Genomic DNA, 20233 nt, shown 5'->3' on the forward strand with positions numbered 1-20233 from the left:
CATCTGATCTCCCCTTATTTAATTGTTTTACTTTAATTATTTATAATTATTCATTTAAATTTATTTAATTACAGGTATGCGCCACTTAAGGATGGGGATATATTCTCCAATTCCCATTGCTATGTGATTAGGTCATTAAGCGAACATTCAACTCAACCTAGTGCCTTTGTTGTGTAAACAGACACTCCCTGCCAAACAATAGCTGACTGTGCAGGTTATTGAGGATAGATTGCCCCTTCTTTGCATTAAGAGCCTCTTTGTTGTGTAAGCAGATACTCTGCTGCAGGCTATGGGAGACCTGACTTCCTCATTAAGAGCCTCTGTTGTGCTTTGACCACCTTTGTGTATGCGGTCCGTCATTAAGCAAATGGTTGTTAAGCGATGTACACCTGTATTTATAGCCTGCCTATCTAGGGAAAATGGCACAATTTCAGTGCATACCATGGGCAATTTCAGTGCTTGCTGCATTCTCAGGAAAGCACTTCCTGCTTGATGATATTACTTCCAGGAATGAAATTGCTTCCAGGTTAATGATATCACTTCTGGTGGGTACTGGACAGATTGTCATTCTAAAAAGTGGGTCCCGGTGCTAAAAGTTTGAGAACCACTGGTGTAGTGTTTTGGGAGTTGGACATAGACATGGAAGATCCAGGTTCAAATCTGTACTCAGTGTGAAGTTTCCTGGGTGATCTTGGGCCAGTCACTATCTCTCAGCTTCACCGGGCTCACCTCACAGGGCTGTCTTTGGAGGTGGTGTATAAGAATGGAGGAGGGGCGGTATAAAAATGTGGAAAATATATAAATGAAGTTCTGGGTCACCTCTCCTCTCTTCTTCCTCCACTTCCAGATAGGAGAGGGAAAGCAGAAGCACAGTCAAGGTGGATGAAGCAGTGGCTGGGTGACCAGCACGTGTAGAATGTTTGTGGGGCACCCTGTGCCAGTGCACTGCCAGTCTGGCACTGAAATGGCTACTTCACCCTGGGCTGCATATGGCTGCATAACTGGGCTGGTTCTGGGCACTCACATGGTGGAAAGCTCCACCATACCAAAGAATTCCCTCCACATTAAAAAAAAAAGGAAGAAGAGTTCTGGCCTCATCTTTTCTCTGACTTGATAACTGTATCTGAAACTATGGAAAGGGTTTGTGCCTTGTTTTTTGTATGGAGGGGCATTCACATGTCCTTGCCTGTGGAGTGAAATGGTACAGCCCATATACCAGTTACCAGTTTTGCCAATTACCTCCTAATCTGATGCTTCTGAGAACCAGGTGTCCACTTACATAACCTCATCCTGGCTTCTTGCTCTTGATCATGCTACAGCAGGAGTGTCAAACCCATTTCATACAGTGGGCCAAATAACATTAATGGTGCCTGCTGAGGGCTGGAAGTGGCATCATGAAGCAGGAAGTGATGTCTTTAAGCAGATAATGGCAAGAAATAAGCACTTGATTCTAATGTAGGAACTCATTAGCTGCAAAAGACAGAAATGAAAATATGCAAATCTTGACATGGGTAATCATGATACAGGTGAGCCCAGTCATCACATGGGCTTTCTCATGTCCTTTTAGCAGCAGCCAAGGTGTCACTTTACAGCTCAGCAGCTGAGAGATGCTCTGTGAAGTGACAGAAGTAGTGCTGCTGAAAGGGCAGTCCATGTGATAAGGCAGCTCCTTGGCAGATTCTCCTTTTCTAACGCTTCTTAGTCTGCCTCTTTCCCCATACTATTCCTTTCCTTCTGAGGCCTCCTTCCATCTCTTCTTCCCAGAGCCTTGGCAGAAGCGGTGCTGCTGAAAGGTGGTGGTGGGAGAGCCTAATTATCATGTGGGCCAGATAAAGAGCTGACTGGATGTTTGACACCTCTGCACTTTAAGGATCTTGGGAACTAATTTGAATATATACATAGCTGGTGAGATGTTAATTTGTCTGCACATGATTTCATGGGAAAGCAGAACAATTTTTTTTATTCATCAAAAATTGTATGTTGTGGCTGAAAGCGTTATGTTAGTGTGAATAACCCATACATAACTGAAGATATTTATTTGAATTTGATTTTAAAGGGAGCTCTTTCTGCAAGCTAGTCAAGTCATGGTAGTAGATGATATTGTCTATTTTTCCTTAAGGCTCAGGTTGAGCAACACATTCTTGACCTCATTCAGTCAACCCTATGAAATAGGTCAATAGGTATTCCAGTTTATTGTATATGGAGGTGTGTGTATTATGTCCCACTTTTTTTTAATTTCCACTTTGTATTAGTGCTCTAATTGCAAAAGCATATAAGGGTGAGCCAGAAACTGACTGGAGCAATACCAGTAGTAAAGTAAAGCAGGATTGGTGTTGACTGTGCACAGGTGATGTGTGAATGTCAAAGATCACACGTACTGAATGATGAGAAGTAGGGTTGCCAAACAGCCAGTATGTTCTGTTTTGACCAGTAAAACCGTGTTCTGTCAAGTAATCAGTAAAATTGAGTGTGTTCGGGAATGGGGGAGAGAAATTCCAGGAAACGCAAGACTTCATCCATAGCCTTGCATGTTCCAACCTTGCTCTCCCCTTGACCCACCAGATTCTGTTCTGACTCCACCCCAAAACTCTGTCACATCCTTCCCTAGCCTTTTTCCCACCCTGCCTTAGGAGCCTTTTTATTTTTTTTAATCAAAGCTCTCATGAACGTTTTAGCCACAGTAAATATGCTAGTCTTAAAGGTGCCACAAACTGTTGTTTTTTGTTAGCATAATTGTGATACGAAAATCTTCTTTCCCTTTCCCTGAGTGGGCAGGCCCACATATACCAAGAGCAAAAAACAGATACAAGAACTTGAAACTTCAAGATAAGGATTTGAAATTGAGATCTCAGTCCTGATCCTGAATGAAACGCATCTGCCATTTTGCTGCCCATTCTGCCATTTTGGAGAGATCCTTCTGGAGCTCCTCACAATCACATCTGGTGTTCACCACTCAGAAAAGTTTGGTGTCATCTGCAAACTTAACCACCTCACTGCTCACCCCTGTCTCCAGGTCATTTATGAAGAGGTCGAAAAGCACCGGTCCCAGGACAGATCCTTGGGGCACACCGCTTTTCACCTCTCTCCATTGTGAAAATTGCCCATTGACACCCACTCTTTGTTTCCTGGTCTTCAACCAGGTCTCAATCCAGGAGAGGACCTGCCCTCTAATTCCCTGACTGTGGAGTTTTTCAGTAGCCTTTGGTGAGGGACCGTGTCGAATGCCTTCTGAAAGTCCAGATATATAATGTCCACGGGTTCTCCCACATCCACATGCCTGTTGACCTTTTCAAAGAATTCTAAAAGGTTTGTGAGGCAAGACTTACCCTTACAGAAGCCATGGTGATTCTCCCTCAGCAAGGCTTGTTTGTCTATGTGTTTTGAGATTCATTGGAGGGATGGAGGGAACATTACTTCAAGTCATCTGAAGAGTTGTCATGAAACAGGTCTCCAAACATTGTTTGTCTATGTGTTTTGGGATTCTATCTTCGATTAGGCATTTCACCATCTTACCCGGTATAGATGTTAGGTTAGACTGGCCTATAGTTTCCCCGGTTCCCTCCCCTTCCCTTTTTAAAGATTGGTGTGACATTTGCTCTCCTCCAAAACTCTGGCACCGTGGCCGGAAGTATATATGTATGTATATGTATATGTACATACATATACATACATACATACGTACCTACATATGTACATACATATATATCTTATGTATAGATAAGAATATAGTTTCTCCAGATTACTTCATCTAGGACAGATGTGTTCTTTGTATACATTAAAGGGCGAAAGTTGAATGTGAACTGAGGAGTTCACTTGGTGTTAACTCCTGAACCTACTTTCTCCCAGCATTATTGAAACTAGTGAGTGTACTGATAAGCAAAGGGACACAGAGAGGCTGCAGTTAAATGTCTCTAAGATGCCAACACAGGCTGCTTCTTGGCAGATTTATAAAGATCCAGATTTTTTCTGGTAGATATAGTGTGTGTTTGTGTTAGCATGCATACCTAAAAGTATTATTTCAGTATGTATCTTTATGGTACTCAAGGATAAATCCAGCATTTAAAAACACAATACAAACATCATTTCAAAACATCATTAAAGTTAACATGCCAAACACCAGCCCAACAATCCACACCCACTAAAATCCATGAGCATATCATCAGCCCCAGTCTAGCAAATCTTGGTTCAGGTGCATATACCAAGATGGTCAAGTTAAGGGTACCCACTTGTAGGCTTTCTTAAGACCCAATCCTGTTGGGCTGCTGTGCTGTCAGAACTCATGTTTAGGTATGAAGCATGCTTTATGGCTGTTGCAATTGTCAACATGCCATGGACTGTGGCTGGACTGCCCTTGCAAGTAGTGAGCGGCTGAGCACAGCAGCTCTCCAGGGAAGAGACAACAAAGCCAGTGTCATATCCCCCTTCCCTGGCTTGATCCTTCCTCCCGGGTCCACTCAGACTTCTGAAATTGCTGGTGCAGGTCCAAGTAGACCCATTAAGCCAGTGAAGGCTTACCTCTAGGCAAGGGTGCAAATGCTCCTTTACCTGGAGGAGACCTCCAGGATTGCAACTTCTTAGGATTCCACATACACTCCAGTGGCACAGCTGCATTGGGGGGGGGATTTAGTTAGGATTGGGCAGTTATAAATGTTTTTCTGGAGAAAAGTTTCCTCTCAGAGATCCAAAAGTGATAAGAGAGGGATAGGCGTGGAATGCTGAGTGGAATTTTCCCTGTTAATTTTGAGTTTCCGCTTCCAGTTTGCCTCTATCCCATGTCAGTTGTAGTCACTGACTTGCTTAAAAACAGGTGGTGTGCATGGCTAAATGTGGGTTCTTATCTATATTTTGTTTTCATTGTAAGAAACTGGGGTACCCTGTTCAAGAGCGTGTTGTACACAAGCATACTCTTAGACCATTTGCCACCATATGGAAGCTCATAGAGAGCAGTCTCCCTGGTGGCTTGAACATATGACTTGGGGTACTCCAGAACTTAGGACTGGGGGGTTTATTGCTCAAATCCCACTTCCTCATTTGCTCTCCATCTGGCTTGAATTAAGTAACTAGGAATTGCACATTACTGGGAAACAAATCCAGTCTCCCACAATGACCAGCTGAGAGGAGGCTAACAAGCAGGCTGTGTTTCATGCTGCTCAGCAATCTTGTACTCCTATCCAGGGATTCTGTTTCTTTGTTTTGCAGGCAGACCGCTCTGGCTCTCCTCTCCAGCCCTTAATCTGGTTGCTAAACCAGAACTTCTCTGTGTGTGCATGTGAGGGTGAGAGAGAGAACGCAAACCATTCCTAAAGCTTGCAGGCATGGAAGCTTAGTCAAAGCCATTGTTAGCACTCCCTCCTCCCTGCAAGTAATTGTATTAATTCTCTTGTGAAAGGTACATGTGTGGGAGAGGGAGATGGATGCTTCTTCCCCCACTCCTTGAGAAAATAGGAGAGAATCTTTCTCATTATCAGGAGGAAGATGGAGCCGACCGCAAGGAAGTTAAACACTTTGCTCTCTAACTAGACTGGAGTGGGCTGCAACCTGTTTCTCCACCTCTTCTCATACATGCTCATCCAATTGCAGTTTTTTTTCCTCCTGATGGGCAGATGGAAAAGCTTGGATTGCAGCCCCTTTCCTGTCTGATTTTGACAGCCACACCGAGTGCCTCTAGATTGGATCCTTGGTGGGGATCCAGGCAAGGAGGTGGAGTAGAGGAGCACCCCTCATTTTCTGTTGCTCTAAAACAAAGCCAGGAGGAGGAGGATGCATCTGATTTAAAGCCCAGCCTCAGTGCAGAGAGCTCCGCGTGAAAAAAGGACAGAATCTGAGCTCTCTATCCTAACAGAATAACCCACCACCTTTTAGGGGAAATCTGACCATTCTCTGCAAATGTAACCATGGTTTTTTGACTGATTTTGTTGGTGTGGGGAGGAATTTTTACAAGGACGTGTGTTTCATCTTGAAAGGATTGCATGCCTTGCTGCTAAGCGCTGCTTCCAGAGGAATGGAGGAATCACTCAACGTGTGGCTTTAAAATAACCACCAAGAGAGAGAAGAAGGGGTTCTCTTCTGGGAACACCCTCCCACACCTTTGTTGCTGCTTGCTACTTTGTGGAAAGGAGGGGGCCTTGACTGGATCACCTCTCTCTTTTCCTTTCAGGATGGCTCGCTTTGGTGAGGTGATGGCTGGCAGGCTGGGATCCGGAGATGGAGCCACCGAACAGAACAGGAACCGCCAGGGAGCACCTGCTTCTTCAGGGGGGACCCCAGGAGCCTACAAGCAAACCAAAGCCCAAAGGGCCAGGACTATGGCATTGTACAACCCCATCCCTGTCCGTCAGAACTGCTTCACAGTCAACAGATCCCTCTTTATCTTTGGGGAAGATAACATTGTCAGGAAATATGCCAAGAAGCTCATCGACTGGCCATATCCTTTTTCCCCCCTGTCCTTTTCCCAGCTGATTTTTAAGCACCCTTTAATAAATGGCACTGGCTGAGCTAGCAATGTGGGCTAAGGTAAGCTTCTATTTCCCTTTCCTTTCTGTAGCTGGACCACATGAAGAGAACAAGACCAAGAGCATGTATGTTGCACTTCCTCCTTCTTCCCCCCCTTTCTTCTTTTGTAACCTGTATTTCAATTTGCCCTACTTCAGCTTTTTCCATGTGCTTGTCTGCAAAGGATTGTCTGACTTGGCTCCCTTGACAGTGACAGCCCAGTTTGTTGGCTGAGTGGATCTGGAATAGAATACAATGGATCTAGCCAGCTGTAGTGGCTATAAGTTTTTCAGCATCTCTAGGGACATGTTCTGATGGGAAAGTAATGACTGAGAAAAGGGAAGGTTGCCCTTATTTTTAATTATTAACTCTACCCTATTGGCTCTTCCTCAGGGCAAGTTCTGAGTGTTCTCAGGAAACTCCATCACAAATTGGGAAGGTTTCTATACTTACATACCTTAGAAAACATTTTTATATACCCCAGACCTTTTATGATGAATGTATGCTGAATTAGCATAACAGTACTTCTGAATGGACCAATTCTGATGTCGTATGAGAGTAGGCAAGCTTTCAAACTGCACAGACCTCTTCATCAGGCAAGTGAAAGCTTCTGTAGAACTCCAAACCTTGCATATTTTACATCAGACCACTGGGAAGAATTACCTTTCTGTTGGCTGAACGTTAGCAGCACACATGTAGGTTTCCTTTTCATGCAAGCAACCACATATTTGTATAATTTGGGCAGCCGAAAATTAGTCTTTTCCTTCCTCTATGAGGAACTAATAACTAATTATTTAAAACATATATTTATCTTTACACACTCAATTCACCATGAGCACATAATGGTAACTTTAATATGCTGTGCGCCTTCCTTTTAACTTGGCTCTTCTGTAATAGTGCTGCAGAAGCAATTGTGCTGTTTAACATGTAGGCACTGCTAGTCCTCATTGGTGAAAGAGTCTGGGCACTATTCTGATGGACTCCACAGAGTTTGTAAATGGACTCTTGACGCTTGAGGCAGCGTAAGGCAATTGGGAATTAAATCTGGCTGATACTGCACACACTCCCTGAGCTCAGGACTCAGTACTAGTGAAGCTGCCATGAGCTAATCAATGCTGAACCCCCCCCCTCCTTTTTTTTCTGGAACCCAAAGCACAAGACACTGATTCATAGCATGAGTACCTTAACTACTTCAAACCCACCCATGCCCACTATTTTTCCCTGCCAGGCTTTTGTATTGCAGATTTCTAGTTCTAACTGTTCTGACAAATGGTTCTTTGTACAATTCTTGGTGCACCTGTACTGCCAGTTGTAAGGGTTGTCCCCTATTGTCCCCTCATGTAACTGAGAGCACAGTCAGCACTAGAGAAGGAAGTTACCCAATGGCCTTCAATCTAGTGCTCTAAAGAACACTTTCTGTTCAATACCACAGACAGCTCCTTGGTGGCTATATTGGGTGCATGCTCTAGATCTGTGTTTCTCAACCAGTGGTACTTGTACCACCAGTGGTACTTGAGGTGGTGTCTGGTGGTTCTCATGGGACCCCCAGACCCCTGCCTCCTGGCTGTGAGACCAGCAATGCAATGTGAGAAGCAGCAGTTGGAGGTTTGGCTCGGTGAACAGAGCTTCAGCATGCAATTTTTGTGTACTCAAAAAAACCCTCCTGTCCACTCTGAGTCTCTTACCAGTGTTTGCCATGTTGCATCTGGTCTCTCAATCAGGAAGTAACGGGCAATGACATCATTGCCTGTTATTTCCAGTGGTACTTCCAATAGGTGGACCATGTGAAGTGGTACAGTGAGGGACCAACACTGAGATACGCTGATCTAGATCCCTTACTACTAAGATACTCAGGTGTACTTTTTTATCTGCCTGCCTTTTTAAACCACCCTTATTGCATGCACAAAGCGTATCACAAAGCTTGGTCTTTCCTAACCATGCAGTGCATGTTTATATATGGAAGCTACAGAAGCTAATTGAGTTACTGATTATTAGTAGGGAACTAGAAAGTGATTAAATTTCAGATTAATGAATGTCGAGTGAAGGGGTGAGTGAGCTCATGTGCACCACATTTGACTCATCTTGCTGTTATCAGTTATGTGCAGCCCCACCCAGAACCAAGCATCTGGTTTGATGTCCTCTCTATGTTTAACTAGGGTCTGTGTGTGTATAGGGAGAGCTTGTATAGGGCAAGGACCCCTGTAGAGTGGTAATATGTGTGATTGTTCACTTTGCTCACCCAGATGCATTGTATAGGCCTGTGGGATTCCTGTCAGTCAAAGGTAGAAGACCACCCTGTGGAAAAGTGGAAAGTAGGTTTTTCCTTTCCTACAGCAGCATCCTCAGGTGCATGACTTTGTTTCTCCTATACTAGGAATGAATGACAGACATTCACATGGGAAAGAAAACAAAAGTACTTGGGACTTGGGAACATTATGAGTTTAGGAAGGGGGGCAAATCCGCCAATTTCCCCTGATAACTATCATGTTTGGGGCAAGGACAGTTTTTGTCCCCTCTTCACTATGATCCAGATTAGGGCTGGGCAAACGTTTTGACAGGAGGGCCAAATCATCTCTTGGAGGCTGGGGGGAAAAAAAGAATTAATTTATATTTCAGATGTGAATAATTTACACAAATTTACGTAAATGAATACATTAGAGATAGAACTTATATGAATGAATGAATTTTACTGAGCTTATTTAATACACATGAGAACTATAATACAGGTATGTAAAACCACCTGAGAACTGTGAACTGTTTGCTGCACACCTCTTGCACAGTGAAAACATACAGACCAAGCCAGAAACACATAGAGACAGAAGTTGTTCAGAGGCAATGGGGGGGGGGAGTTAAAATAATGCCCAGGGAAAAAGCAGAAAACAGGTGGAGACTATACAAGGTCTTGCTCTAACTCAGACCACAGCTCACATCTGGAGGTTGCAACTGGCAGTAGTGGGCCAGCATGGGCTCCAACAGTCTCCCAGGCTCATTGGAGACTGGGGGCTCCCTGCGGATCAGACCGAGGGCCCCTGAGGGATGCATATGGCCCCAGGGCCGGGGTTTGCCCACTCCTGATCCAGATAGTAGCTAGTTTTCTTTCTTTTGTAGAACTCGGGGAACTACGGAGAATTGATCCTGCTCCTATCTGCATAACCCACCACTTTGTCTACATAGCCCCTCCCTGAGTTCTGTTTCTTGGTCATTCTAAAGTTTAACTCCAGAGTGTGAAAGAACCCAGGAGCTAAATTTGATAAGAATTGTCAATGTCCTCCTCAGCATAGTGCAGTGAATTTCAACCTTTTTCATCTCAGGACACACTGGCAAGGCGCTAGAATGGTCAAGGTTTTTTGACAATTGACAAGACACACTGTGCTGTCAATGGGGGGCTCACATCCCCCAATGGCCCGACTAATAAATGACCTTCTCCCAAATTCTTGCAGCACATTTGGGGACCATCCACGGCATGACAATGTACCACATCACAGTGGTTAAAAATGGCTGGCATAGTGACATAACCTCATTTTAACATATTTTTCCAGGATAAGCATCTGTCAGACCACTTTTTCATTATCAGAAATTGTCCAGCATGCCTTTTCAGCAGTATTACAAAGCAGAACCATGTTGGCCCAGAGAGTAGCCTGATTGTGTCTTAACCAACCAAGACATATGGAGAGCCATCCAGCAAAACTAGGAAAAACAAGGCCGAGCCAAGAGATGACTCTTCCTTAGTAATATCTCCCTTATACCTTCAGAGCAGTGTTCATACACCTTTTTTTTTTCCCTCTTCTGAACATGGAAGCAAGAGAAGATTGGTGAACCACAGCAACTTTATCACTATAGTGCCAGAGTTTCTACAGTACTACTGTATCAAGTACTAGCCATGTTTCCCCTCTGGCAACTTCCCTCTAGAGGACTCATGAATTTTCTAGGGGAAGCTCTTCCCCTAGAATCCAAATGCTGCATGGATGCCATGGACTCTGGGGTTTGCCCAGAAACCTCATGTTCTTCAGTTGGAACCTCTAGGTTTTCTGGGTTTGTGTGTGCTCAAGTCAGGGAGCCCTTTCCAGGTACAAAAGTCCATCAGTAAGACCAGCTGTGGTACCTATGATAAGCAGTCAGTGTGAAGTGTCTCGTTTAGCCAGGCCTTCTGGAACTAGTAGGAGCCTGATCTTCTGCCATTTCCTGGTTTAACAGAGCATTACTTTCTGTCTACTGCACTTTGCAGTGCCCTGTAGCAAACAAACCACAAGGGCTTCTGCAAATCTGAATTCAGATGTAGCCATAGTGTGGACCCAAAACGAGCACTATGCCCTGTTATACCTTGTTGTGGTGGCGATGATGCTGAGGACCAAGGAAACTTCACCTGATCATCACAAATCTATCCAATTATCTTAAAGTACTCCATGCACCTAGGAAAAACACTTTCCATGTACTACTACTCTCCCCACAGCAGTCTACCTGGTACCTACTTGTACCAGGTACCCTACTTGTACCAGGTACCCTACTTGTACCAGGTGTGTTCTACTGAGCTCCTTGAGAGAAAGATGGAATATGAGTTTATATCACTGTATTTGTTTATCCAGCACTTAGTGAAAATAAAAATTGGTCCTGGACTAACAGTATGCAAGTGCAACAGCTGGGCTGCACATACCTAGCCTGGTAAAATTCCAATAAGCTATATGGCAGGAAAGGAGCAGTGTGTGAGGGGGGTACATAATGCAGCCTCCTCTTTCCCTCCCAAACAGCTGGACTGTTGGAATTCCAGGTTTGTTTACCATTCTGTTGCATACAATTTTATCGGCTCATATTGGGCTGGAAAATTATGCACACAGCACCTGTTTGCATGTATGATTCCACCTCCAGCATGGAAACCTGCCTCTACCACCTCTGTGTGTGTGTGTGTGTGTGTGTGTGTAAGTAATATATAGAAGCACCTCACTGGAATAGAGTGATGATTGACTTAGAAGGGGCATTAGCTGATTAATTCAATTTTTTTCCTACTATTTATAATGAACTAGCAAAATGGTTGTCATTTTGGTATGAAAGATATATGTAGAACCAGGTTACTCAGTATTAATGGCAGGTCTCAACTACCCCCACTGACTCAGTGTCCCTAAGCTACAGCCCATTTACATTCTCCTATGAAGTTTCCCAGGAGCAACTGAGCCCACTCTTACCTACATTATGCCACAGCTTCATCTGCCTATTCCTAAGACAAGTTCCAAGTCTTGCTGGGATACTAGAGTGTGGCAGAACCCTGGGAACTCACATTCTGTATATCTGGAATAATCAAGTGGTGACTCATGGACTGTATCCAGCCCACGCCACCATTTTGTCTGCCCTCCGCACCCCTTCTTCATGCCATGGAAGGGACTTTGTCACACCTGGTAGATATCACTACTAGAAGCAACCTATCAAAGTAGCACCTATTGTAGCTTTCATTTTAGGAGTGGGTTTTATTTTAGAATGTTAAATAGCTTTAAAAGCTAAGTGCCTGCCTGTGGCTTTACTGAACTGCAAAGGGCAGGTGCTATCTGCTGGGACTCTCTCCTACAGAAGTCTCACTAAAAGCACAAATGAGCAAAAATGTACTCTTTCCAAGTTTTGTTTGCTTGAATGGGGCTTCTGATTAGAATTCTTTGGCATCTACTGTTGAAATCCCATGGAATAATTGCATGTTGGCAGTATGCTTGTGGAAGGTATGAAATACACTGATATTTAGCAGATAAGAAGAGTCTACTAACACTGTGGAGTTGCTTGTTGTTATCTTGAGTCCACCTATTCATGCATGTTGTCCAAAGGCAAGTATGTTTACAGGTGCAGAGGAATTGTGCATTCTTGTTTCAGAGTGTGAAACTGGTTTCATGGTAGCTTAATGTTTAATGAGCACATGTTTATGCACAGTATTATTCACATACAGTGTTTGTGTGCATACGGTGGCTTATCCAAATTTGGCCTGTAGGTTAGGCCCACTCAGAAGAATATATTGAAGAATTTTTTTTTGGGGGGGGGGGGGTAAATTCACAGTTTAAAAAAAATAATGTATCAAACATTCTTAGGGATTTTTCCTTATTTAATATGCTGTTCTGATGCTGGAACAAAGTGTAACCAAATATATTAATAGCTATTTGTTATAATAGCTACATTGAATACAACGTACAGACATTGCTGGCAAGTAGAGGGAAGGTTGTTGTCTTCATTTCCTGCTTGTGGGTTTCTTGAAAACACCTTGCCAGCCACCATTAAAGAAAAAAAACCAACAGGATGGAGCTTTGCTCTGATCCTACAGGGTAGCACTTACAGTCTTAGTAGTGTGGGTAGAAGTGACAAAATGATCTTTTTCAGAATGAAACTAAAAAAAATGTAGCCTCAACTCTACTGAATTTCCCTTCTTGCAGAATTCTGCACTTTTGCACACAAAAAATCATGCTGGTGAATGGCAGGGTGGGAGAAGAAGGATGTTGCTGTGTACATTTTCATGTACCCAAAAAATCATCCTTATCTGATGTTTATGAGATATAACTTTTTCATAGGCTCAACAGTGCAATCTGCTCCCCCAAAGCCTCTAGGTGAAATTTAGATGCAAGCTGCTTTTCATTTCAAAACTGACTATTATCAACTGCCTGTCTCTGTTCTGGCTTGATGAGGTGTCTAAACAAGCATACGCACAGGGTACTTTCCTGCCAAAAAAATCACCCATGCAGCTCATTTTAGGAGCCTACCATTTATTAGTTGACTGTGTTCCATTGCCAAGAATTTGCCAAGGTATTAGTCATTTTCAGTTTGTACTTTATTTAAGAGATTTGTTACTTTTCTGTGTTATTTATAGCAATTCATTTTTATTACCTTATGGTGAGCACTGAAAGCTATTCTTCTCATTGTTCCAAATTTCACCATATCAGAAGCTGTTACACATCAGGGTGGACTTGGGGCTTTTTGTGCTTGAGGTGGAAAATGGAAATGGCAGCTCCCATGAGATACATGAGTGCAGGTTCCACTCATTTTATTTCAGTAGTACTTTTGTGAGAATTATCTTTGATCAGATCTGTTTGGCTTCTACTTCATGTACACTGAAATATGAAACTGATTTACACTGAGTTTAGTCATTTGTCTAGTCCAGTACTGCCCACTCTGACTGCCTTACCCATTGTGGTAAACTGACACCCTTTATCTCAAGTTGGTGGGCACTGAACCCACTATTATTACATATGCAAAATGTGCTCTAGCAGTGAGCTATGGGTTCTCCTCCCTCATATAGTTATACAGTTATATTAAAAATATATCAATAAGCAACCAATAAAAATTGAAAAGAATCAGAATAATGTGTTCCATTTGGCTTGCCCTGGACAATTGCCAGGAAGTGGCATTTTGGACTAGTTGAAGTTTCCAGACTCTTTTTCATCGCAGGCCCATGTAAAAAGTGAAAAGTATGGGGGACAAGAAACAGCATGAAGCATTAATGTCAGCACTTACTTCTGGTATGTACCCCATAGGAATGACTAGCATCATAGAAGTATGGCATCCCCCACACCCATCCCTGCATGAGGCAACCCCTAGAACAGGGGTATCAAACATCAGCCCTGCAGCTGAATGCGGCCCTAGAAGCAATTTATCCAGTCCCTGTTATAATTGGGTTCTCCCAGTGTGATAATTGGGTACTCTCATATCTTGAAAATATGACCAAGATTTGCACATTTTCTCTTCTTTTACATCTCATGAGTTTCTATGTGAGAACAAAGTGCTGATTTCTGGCCATCATCTGCTTAATGATGTCACGTTCTGCTTAATGATGTCACTTCTGGCCCTCAGCAGGCACCATGAATGCTAACTTCAGCCCTCTGTATGGAATGAGTTTGACACCCTGCCCTAGAAGGTTAGGAAACCATTGTTGATGTTATTGAATGTCAAGCAAAGTAGTTTCAGTCCCAAAGTTAAATTGGGAGGGATCCAGACAAGACCTGGTTGGAAGCTGTCAGTCCTCCATTCATATGAATGAGAGATAAAATGGATTCTTCCTGTATTCTTAGTTACTGTAGAGCATTTTTCTGTTTTCTTGCATTGTATTCTTCCCCAGTGATCAGATCCATTGCTATTGAAGGCTATGCCACCATGCCAATATAAGCAGGGTTAACCTTAGGGCAATTTGGCCAAATTGGGCCCCCTGCCTGGAGGAGCCCCACAGGGGGTGGTTAGTGGAGCGCCCATAGCAGCAGCCAGCACCTTGCTCCGTAGCTGATGCTCTGGCATGATATCTTCCATGCTGAGGTTAAGCAGCAGTTAAAGACTAGCTCAAAAGTCATGTTTTCTTGCAATGGTTGTATCTATAGCATAATGGCCAATTCACACTTCCAGAGCTTTCTTTTTGTGTGGTTCCTATTAAATGCCCATCAATGCAGGGAAGCTTATTGAGTAATGAACTTGTCAACTGATGCCTACAACTCACTCTCTGTCAATGCCATGCTGAGGCTGTGGAAGCTGTACTCAAATCTAGACTGTGAAGTTGTTTTCTCCAACCCTAAATGGAGCTTAGGCTTCAAGCTGGCAAAATTGGAGGCCAAAGTAGAGGAGGCAAAAGGTACCCTATTCCTTTCTGTGCTAGACCATTTCTACAGTCTTATGTAGCTTACAGCTAGACTCCATCCAAGCAATTGATTCCTTGATTCCCACCACCTTAGTAACTTGTGGCCAGTTTATCTGCCACTTCCTGCCCCAACCTCCACCACAGTCTCTTAAGATCAAATGACAACAAGCTGTTGAGGTTAAGGTAGGACAGCTAAGGCAAGAATTACTGTGCATGTCAAAGTGGCTTAGGTTTTAATAAAGCATGGGTTACTAATCCAAGGTGCAAGGGTGATGCAAACCTTAGGAGTTTATGGTGCATCTAGATATGCCTCTATAAAGCTAGCCCCAGGGTCAGGCGAAAGGTGAGGTCTTCCTGGTATCTGATTCAGTGGACTAGAAGCATAATAAGCTGCAGAGTGATTCTTATGGACTGTAACGTGAACTTGACTTGTGCATCCCTTGCCAAAAACCACACTGAACCACCACCAAATCAGAAATCTGTGAACCCCCATGAGAAATGTTACCACTCTGTAAGAACTATCAGTAAAATGTGATAACAACTCAAGCCAATAGTAAATAAATTGATGGTGTTGATTTGTCTTGGCCCTGATTTGCCAATAAATAAAACCAGAGGGGCTATGGCCCATGCTGATCCCCACAGTTTAGAAGCCTTGGTTCTGAATATGAGACATGGTTGGAAATGGGATGGTGTCATGATCGCAACAAACCCTATATATGTTCCATTGGCCTGAACAAATTCCTAAGGATAGTTGTGTTTGCCTGTTGCAACAGAAAAATTTGGTGGCACTTTGAAGGCTGATTTATTTTGGTTCAGGCTATCGTGGTCCAGACCCCACTTTAACAGCTGCATGAAATGTTAGTGTGTGTACTTATGTATGTGTGCATGCAGACACCACAGACAGTTTGGGGTCATACAGTGGCTAAGATCCTGAATTATGAAACAGACTTCTCCAGGTCATGTCTGCAGTGAAGTCACAGAGGGACCTTAGCGAAAGCATTCTCCCTCAGCCTCTACTCCCCTGCTGCATTCACCTTACAGAGTTGTAAGAATTACCTCAAGATAATACATCTGAAAGCACTTTGCAAACTTGGAAAGACTATACAAACTCTTATTATTAAATATACAGAGAGGAAAAATTGTAGATGTTTTTATATTGTGTGTATAATGGGGGGCAGTGTAACATGTAATCAGTTCTTTAATAGATTAAAAATCAATTTTAATTTACTAATAAGGTGCCTCAATTAATCAGGCAGCAGGTTTAAAAATACAGTTAATGTAAGAACTTCTAAAAATAGCAGATGGCAAACACCATCTTCAGAAAGGCATTGCTTCTCCTCTCTCCCACAGGAGACAATGCCTCTTCTAAGAAGATACCCATTAGTGTGCACGTTGTTGGAGAACCTGGACCTGGACAGAGTCTGCATTGGATCTTGCATTGTGGCCACTACCTGGCCCCTGCATTGGGCAACTACTACCATTGGTACTGAGGGTTCAAGGACTGACCTGGCTAAAAGAACCCTCTGCTGTCAATGAACCTTTGGCCAGTGCCTGACTTGGGTGACCCCAGACTCCATTGTTGTTGCTATGATACATGGATGCATCAGCTAAAAATATAGAATGTGTTTGGCATCAGAACTCTTGTGTTTACTCACAGGCAAATATAATAAATTAAACTCATTTGAATAATGTGGCATCCCTTTCCCCTGTGGCCCCTCCCAAGGCAGGAGATCTATATCAAAAAGGGTTGGGGAGCAACATTTCACCTCCTGATTAGCCTAGTACAGGGGTCTCTAAACCCCAGCCTGGGGACCAGATGCGGCCCGCAGTGAGCCTCTATCCGGCCCGCAGCCAGCCTCTTGTCCCCTGAAAGAGGATTGAACACTCAACTGAACATGACCAGAGCTGTGCTCTGACTGGATCTAGAGGGTGTTCTGAGGGCCAGAGAGGCTGAGGGAATGAGCCCACTCATTCATTTATTCATTCATCTGAGTTCCATCTCTTATTTATTTAAATTTTTTACCAACCCTCAACACTGCGCCAGATATTTCATGCGGCCCTCTGGCCAAAATGTTTGGAGTCCCCTGGCCTAGTATAATGCAATGAGCTCAGAAGTTATGGTGACACGGGGTGTAATTACGCGTCACAGGGGTGGTGTATGCCGGCAGAGGCTGTTCATGATCCTGTTCATGATCCTGAGTGGTGCCCAAATGCCTGCATTTGAAGGTGGTTTGGCCCACCACCTGTCATTCTGCTCACAGTGGTGGCTGTGCTGCCTTCTCACGTGTCCCAGCATTCAGACACCCTGCTAGAGACTCCCTACTGGAAGGGGTCCCTTGGATCTGTTACCCTGCTAGGAGTAACTATTCTAATGAGCTGCAGCCAGTGCCCACCAGGAACCAATGTCTGCCTTGAACCTTTCTTCTGGTTCCTATCCCTCCCTTCAGCCTCTCTGCTCCAGCAAAACTTCTCTCCTTTGCTTGTCTTCATCTGCTCTTTCCTTTCTGTATCCCCTTCATTGTCTCCTTCCCTGCTGTTCCTCCCTCACTGTTCTCCCTCCCTGCTGGTACCCTTGGTCCCATTCTCCCTTGAAACTGCCATCATCTGGGCTGTGGCCGGTGTCCCAGGGTATCTCAGATATCTCAGGACATTTGGTATTTATGTCATCGCAGAACACAGGACTGGGCAGCTGTGCCCCCTCACAACCCCATGTAGCTCAGGGAGTGCCTGCTGCTCATAAATAATCTATTATGATTTCGTGAATCAGGTGAGAGGTCCAGTATAGGACTTCATACAGCCAACAGTGAACTGTAGTTCACAAAAGCTGATGTCACAATGCATCTGTTAGTCTTTAAAGGACAATAAGACTCCTTGTAGTGTTTGCTACAATTTTCTCATGCAGGGGTCTCCAAACCCCAGCCCGGGGGCCAGATGTGGCCCACAGCGAGCCTCTATTCAGCCCGCGGCCAGCCTCTTATCCCCTGAAAGCCTCTGGCCCACTCAACTGAACATGGCCAGAGCTGTGCTCTGATTGCATCTGGAGGGTGTTCTGAGGGCCAGAGAGGCTAAGTGAATGAGCCTGCTTTATTCATTCATCTAAGTTCCATCTCTAATTTATTTACTTAAATTTTATATTTTCATTTTTTTCTGGCCCTCAGCACTGCGCCAGATATTTCATGTGGCTCTCTGGCCAAAAAGTTTGGAGACCCCTGCTCTAGTGGCTGACTCAGGATTATCCAGGGATTTCATATCTCTGCAAGGATTTGAACTCAGGTCTCCATAGTTCAAGGCCAACATTCTGTCCAATAGAATAGAGGGATACTATGGACCTGTTGAATACTGCTGTTTCCAGCAAACCACTAGAGCATAAAATAGTCCCAGCTAATACTTTATAAGTTTGAATTAAACATTGAATGAAACTTGTTAGTTAATCATTCCCTAAGTATTTCTAATGAGCCATGAGAATCTGACCTCCCAATTTCTTCTGTCAATATAAACCCTTATTCTCTGTTAAAATGTCAGCCTCTGTCTTAATTAAGAAAGATGAAGCTTTAATTTCTGCCTCATCATCTACAATCATTGAACAGGTATCCACCCCCTCCTTTACAAGGAGCTCGTGTACTAGGAAGTCTTTAGAGGGATTTACTAACATGGATTGCATGGCAGCTTCAAGCCACTCCTGCTTTCACTTTAGCATTTATTTGCCAAACTGTGGAGTGTCAGGACCCAGCAGGGCCAGTTTTCATGGTCCCTGGGGATGCTGGTTGTCAGTCCAAGGGGGCCAGGGTAAATAGCACGGCCTGGAGCAGACATGGGTTAAGTCCCAGAGGTGATATTCATAGGAGACACAGGCAAGTAGTCCAAGGCAGGAGAGATCAAATTCCACAGGTAGCAGCAAAAGATCCAAGGGTAAGAGGCAGGTTGCATAATCCAAAGAAAGGCCTCTGCTTGAGACCTTGGAGAGCCTGTGTCAGTCAAAGTAGCCAGCATTGGACCAGATGGACCAATGATCTGAAAAGTATTGGGAAGCTTCATAAGTTTGGAACAAGACCATCACAGACAATGGACACAGCTAAGAGATCCACCCAAGGAGGCTGTAATTGGCAGGTGAGGAGGGAAGTGTCAGGAAAGCAGATGGACAGGGTCAAATGCAGTGAGAAAAGAGGCTAAGCTACCTGTTGTCTAGGGGCAAAGACTCTCATCTAACCTAAAAGCAATTAAAACCAGTGCAGTTGAGGGATTATTTTGTGCAGGGGCACGTTTGAGCTTGGGAGAGAACGTTGCATCTTTCTCCTCTGTTCTGCAGCTGGGAGTGGTTCACCAAAAGAGGTTCTAGTACAGTCAAGCATGAGGCCTGCGGGCTGGATATAGCCTGTGGAAGAACTCTATGCAACCCATGCAATAATTGGGCTGTCCCAGTGCTGCCCTTTTGCAGCACCTCTTCTGGTGTGGCTCTGGAAGAGAAAGACGGAAGGAAGCCTCACAAGAAATGCTATGGGGGGAGGTTGTAATGGAAACGTGCAAGATCCCTTGAGGTGATATGGTGTTATTTGGTGTCAGCAGTGGCCCCTTGCTCTGATAGGTCTGGGAAACATGGGGTTAAAACCAAGGCTTTTAGCAGTGGGTGTGCTGCATAGCTGCCGCCACCAGAGGCAACAAGATCTTCAAGGATAAACACAGCAACTGGAGAAGGGAGAGTGTGTGGGTGTAGAAGGAAGGAACTTGGAGAGACTAAGAGAGCAAGAGGAAGAAGCTTTGAAGAAGAGGATGGATGGATGGGCTGATGAACTGATTGACTGATGGACTGAATGGAGACTGTGGAAGACTGCTGGAACAGAGACTGCTGAAGATACTGGAGACAAGTGTGTGGTTGCTACACCCGAGAGCTGCTGAGAACCAAGGTGTTGCTGTGGTGGCCAGAGAAGCTGCTGGAAGGAAGAAGAGGGAAGGAAGGAGGACCTCTGCAGATTGAACAGGCAACCCACCTTGGTGGGGGCACTACCCATAGTGCTTTCTGCAGAACTGGGGTTATTTTGAGTGAAGAGGGGAACTAATTAGCTTAGAGTGGGCATTGGTTCTCAAAGCCAAGTTTGGAAAGGGAATTTGGCAATCAAAGATGCAGACCAAGAGGGAGAGATGCTGCCAAGGTGCTGGGGGAGT

The 20233-nt window shown here is 44.2% G+C and overlaps 1 protein-coding gene across 1 annotated transcript in view; it reads left to right on the forward strand.

Moving 5' to 3' along the window:
* The first annotated feature begins 6157 nt into the window (after nt 1–6157).
* CACNA1E (calcium voltage-gated channel subunit alpha1 E) overlaps nt 6158–20233 on the forward strand; it is a 360216-nt gene continuing 346140 nt past the window's right edge. The window contains exon 1 of the mRNA XM_066623540.1: nt 6158–6424. Within this exon, the coding sequence (XP_066479637.1) occupies nt 6159–6424 (266 nt within the window). The 5' untranslated portion in view covers nt 6158. The remainder of the gene's footprint in view (nt 6425–20233) is intronic.

This window comes from Tiliqua scincoides, chromosome 4 (genome assembly GCF_035046505.1).
Source record: "Tiliqua scincoides isolate rTilSci1 chromosome 4, rTilSci1.hap2, whole genome shotgun sequence".
NCBI lineage: Eukaryota > Metazoa > Chordata > Lepidosauria > Squamata > Scincidae > Tiliqua > Tiliqua scincoides.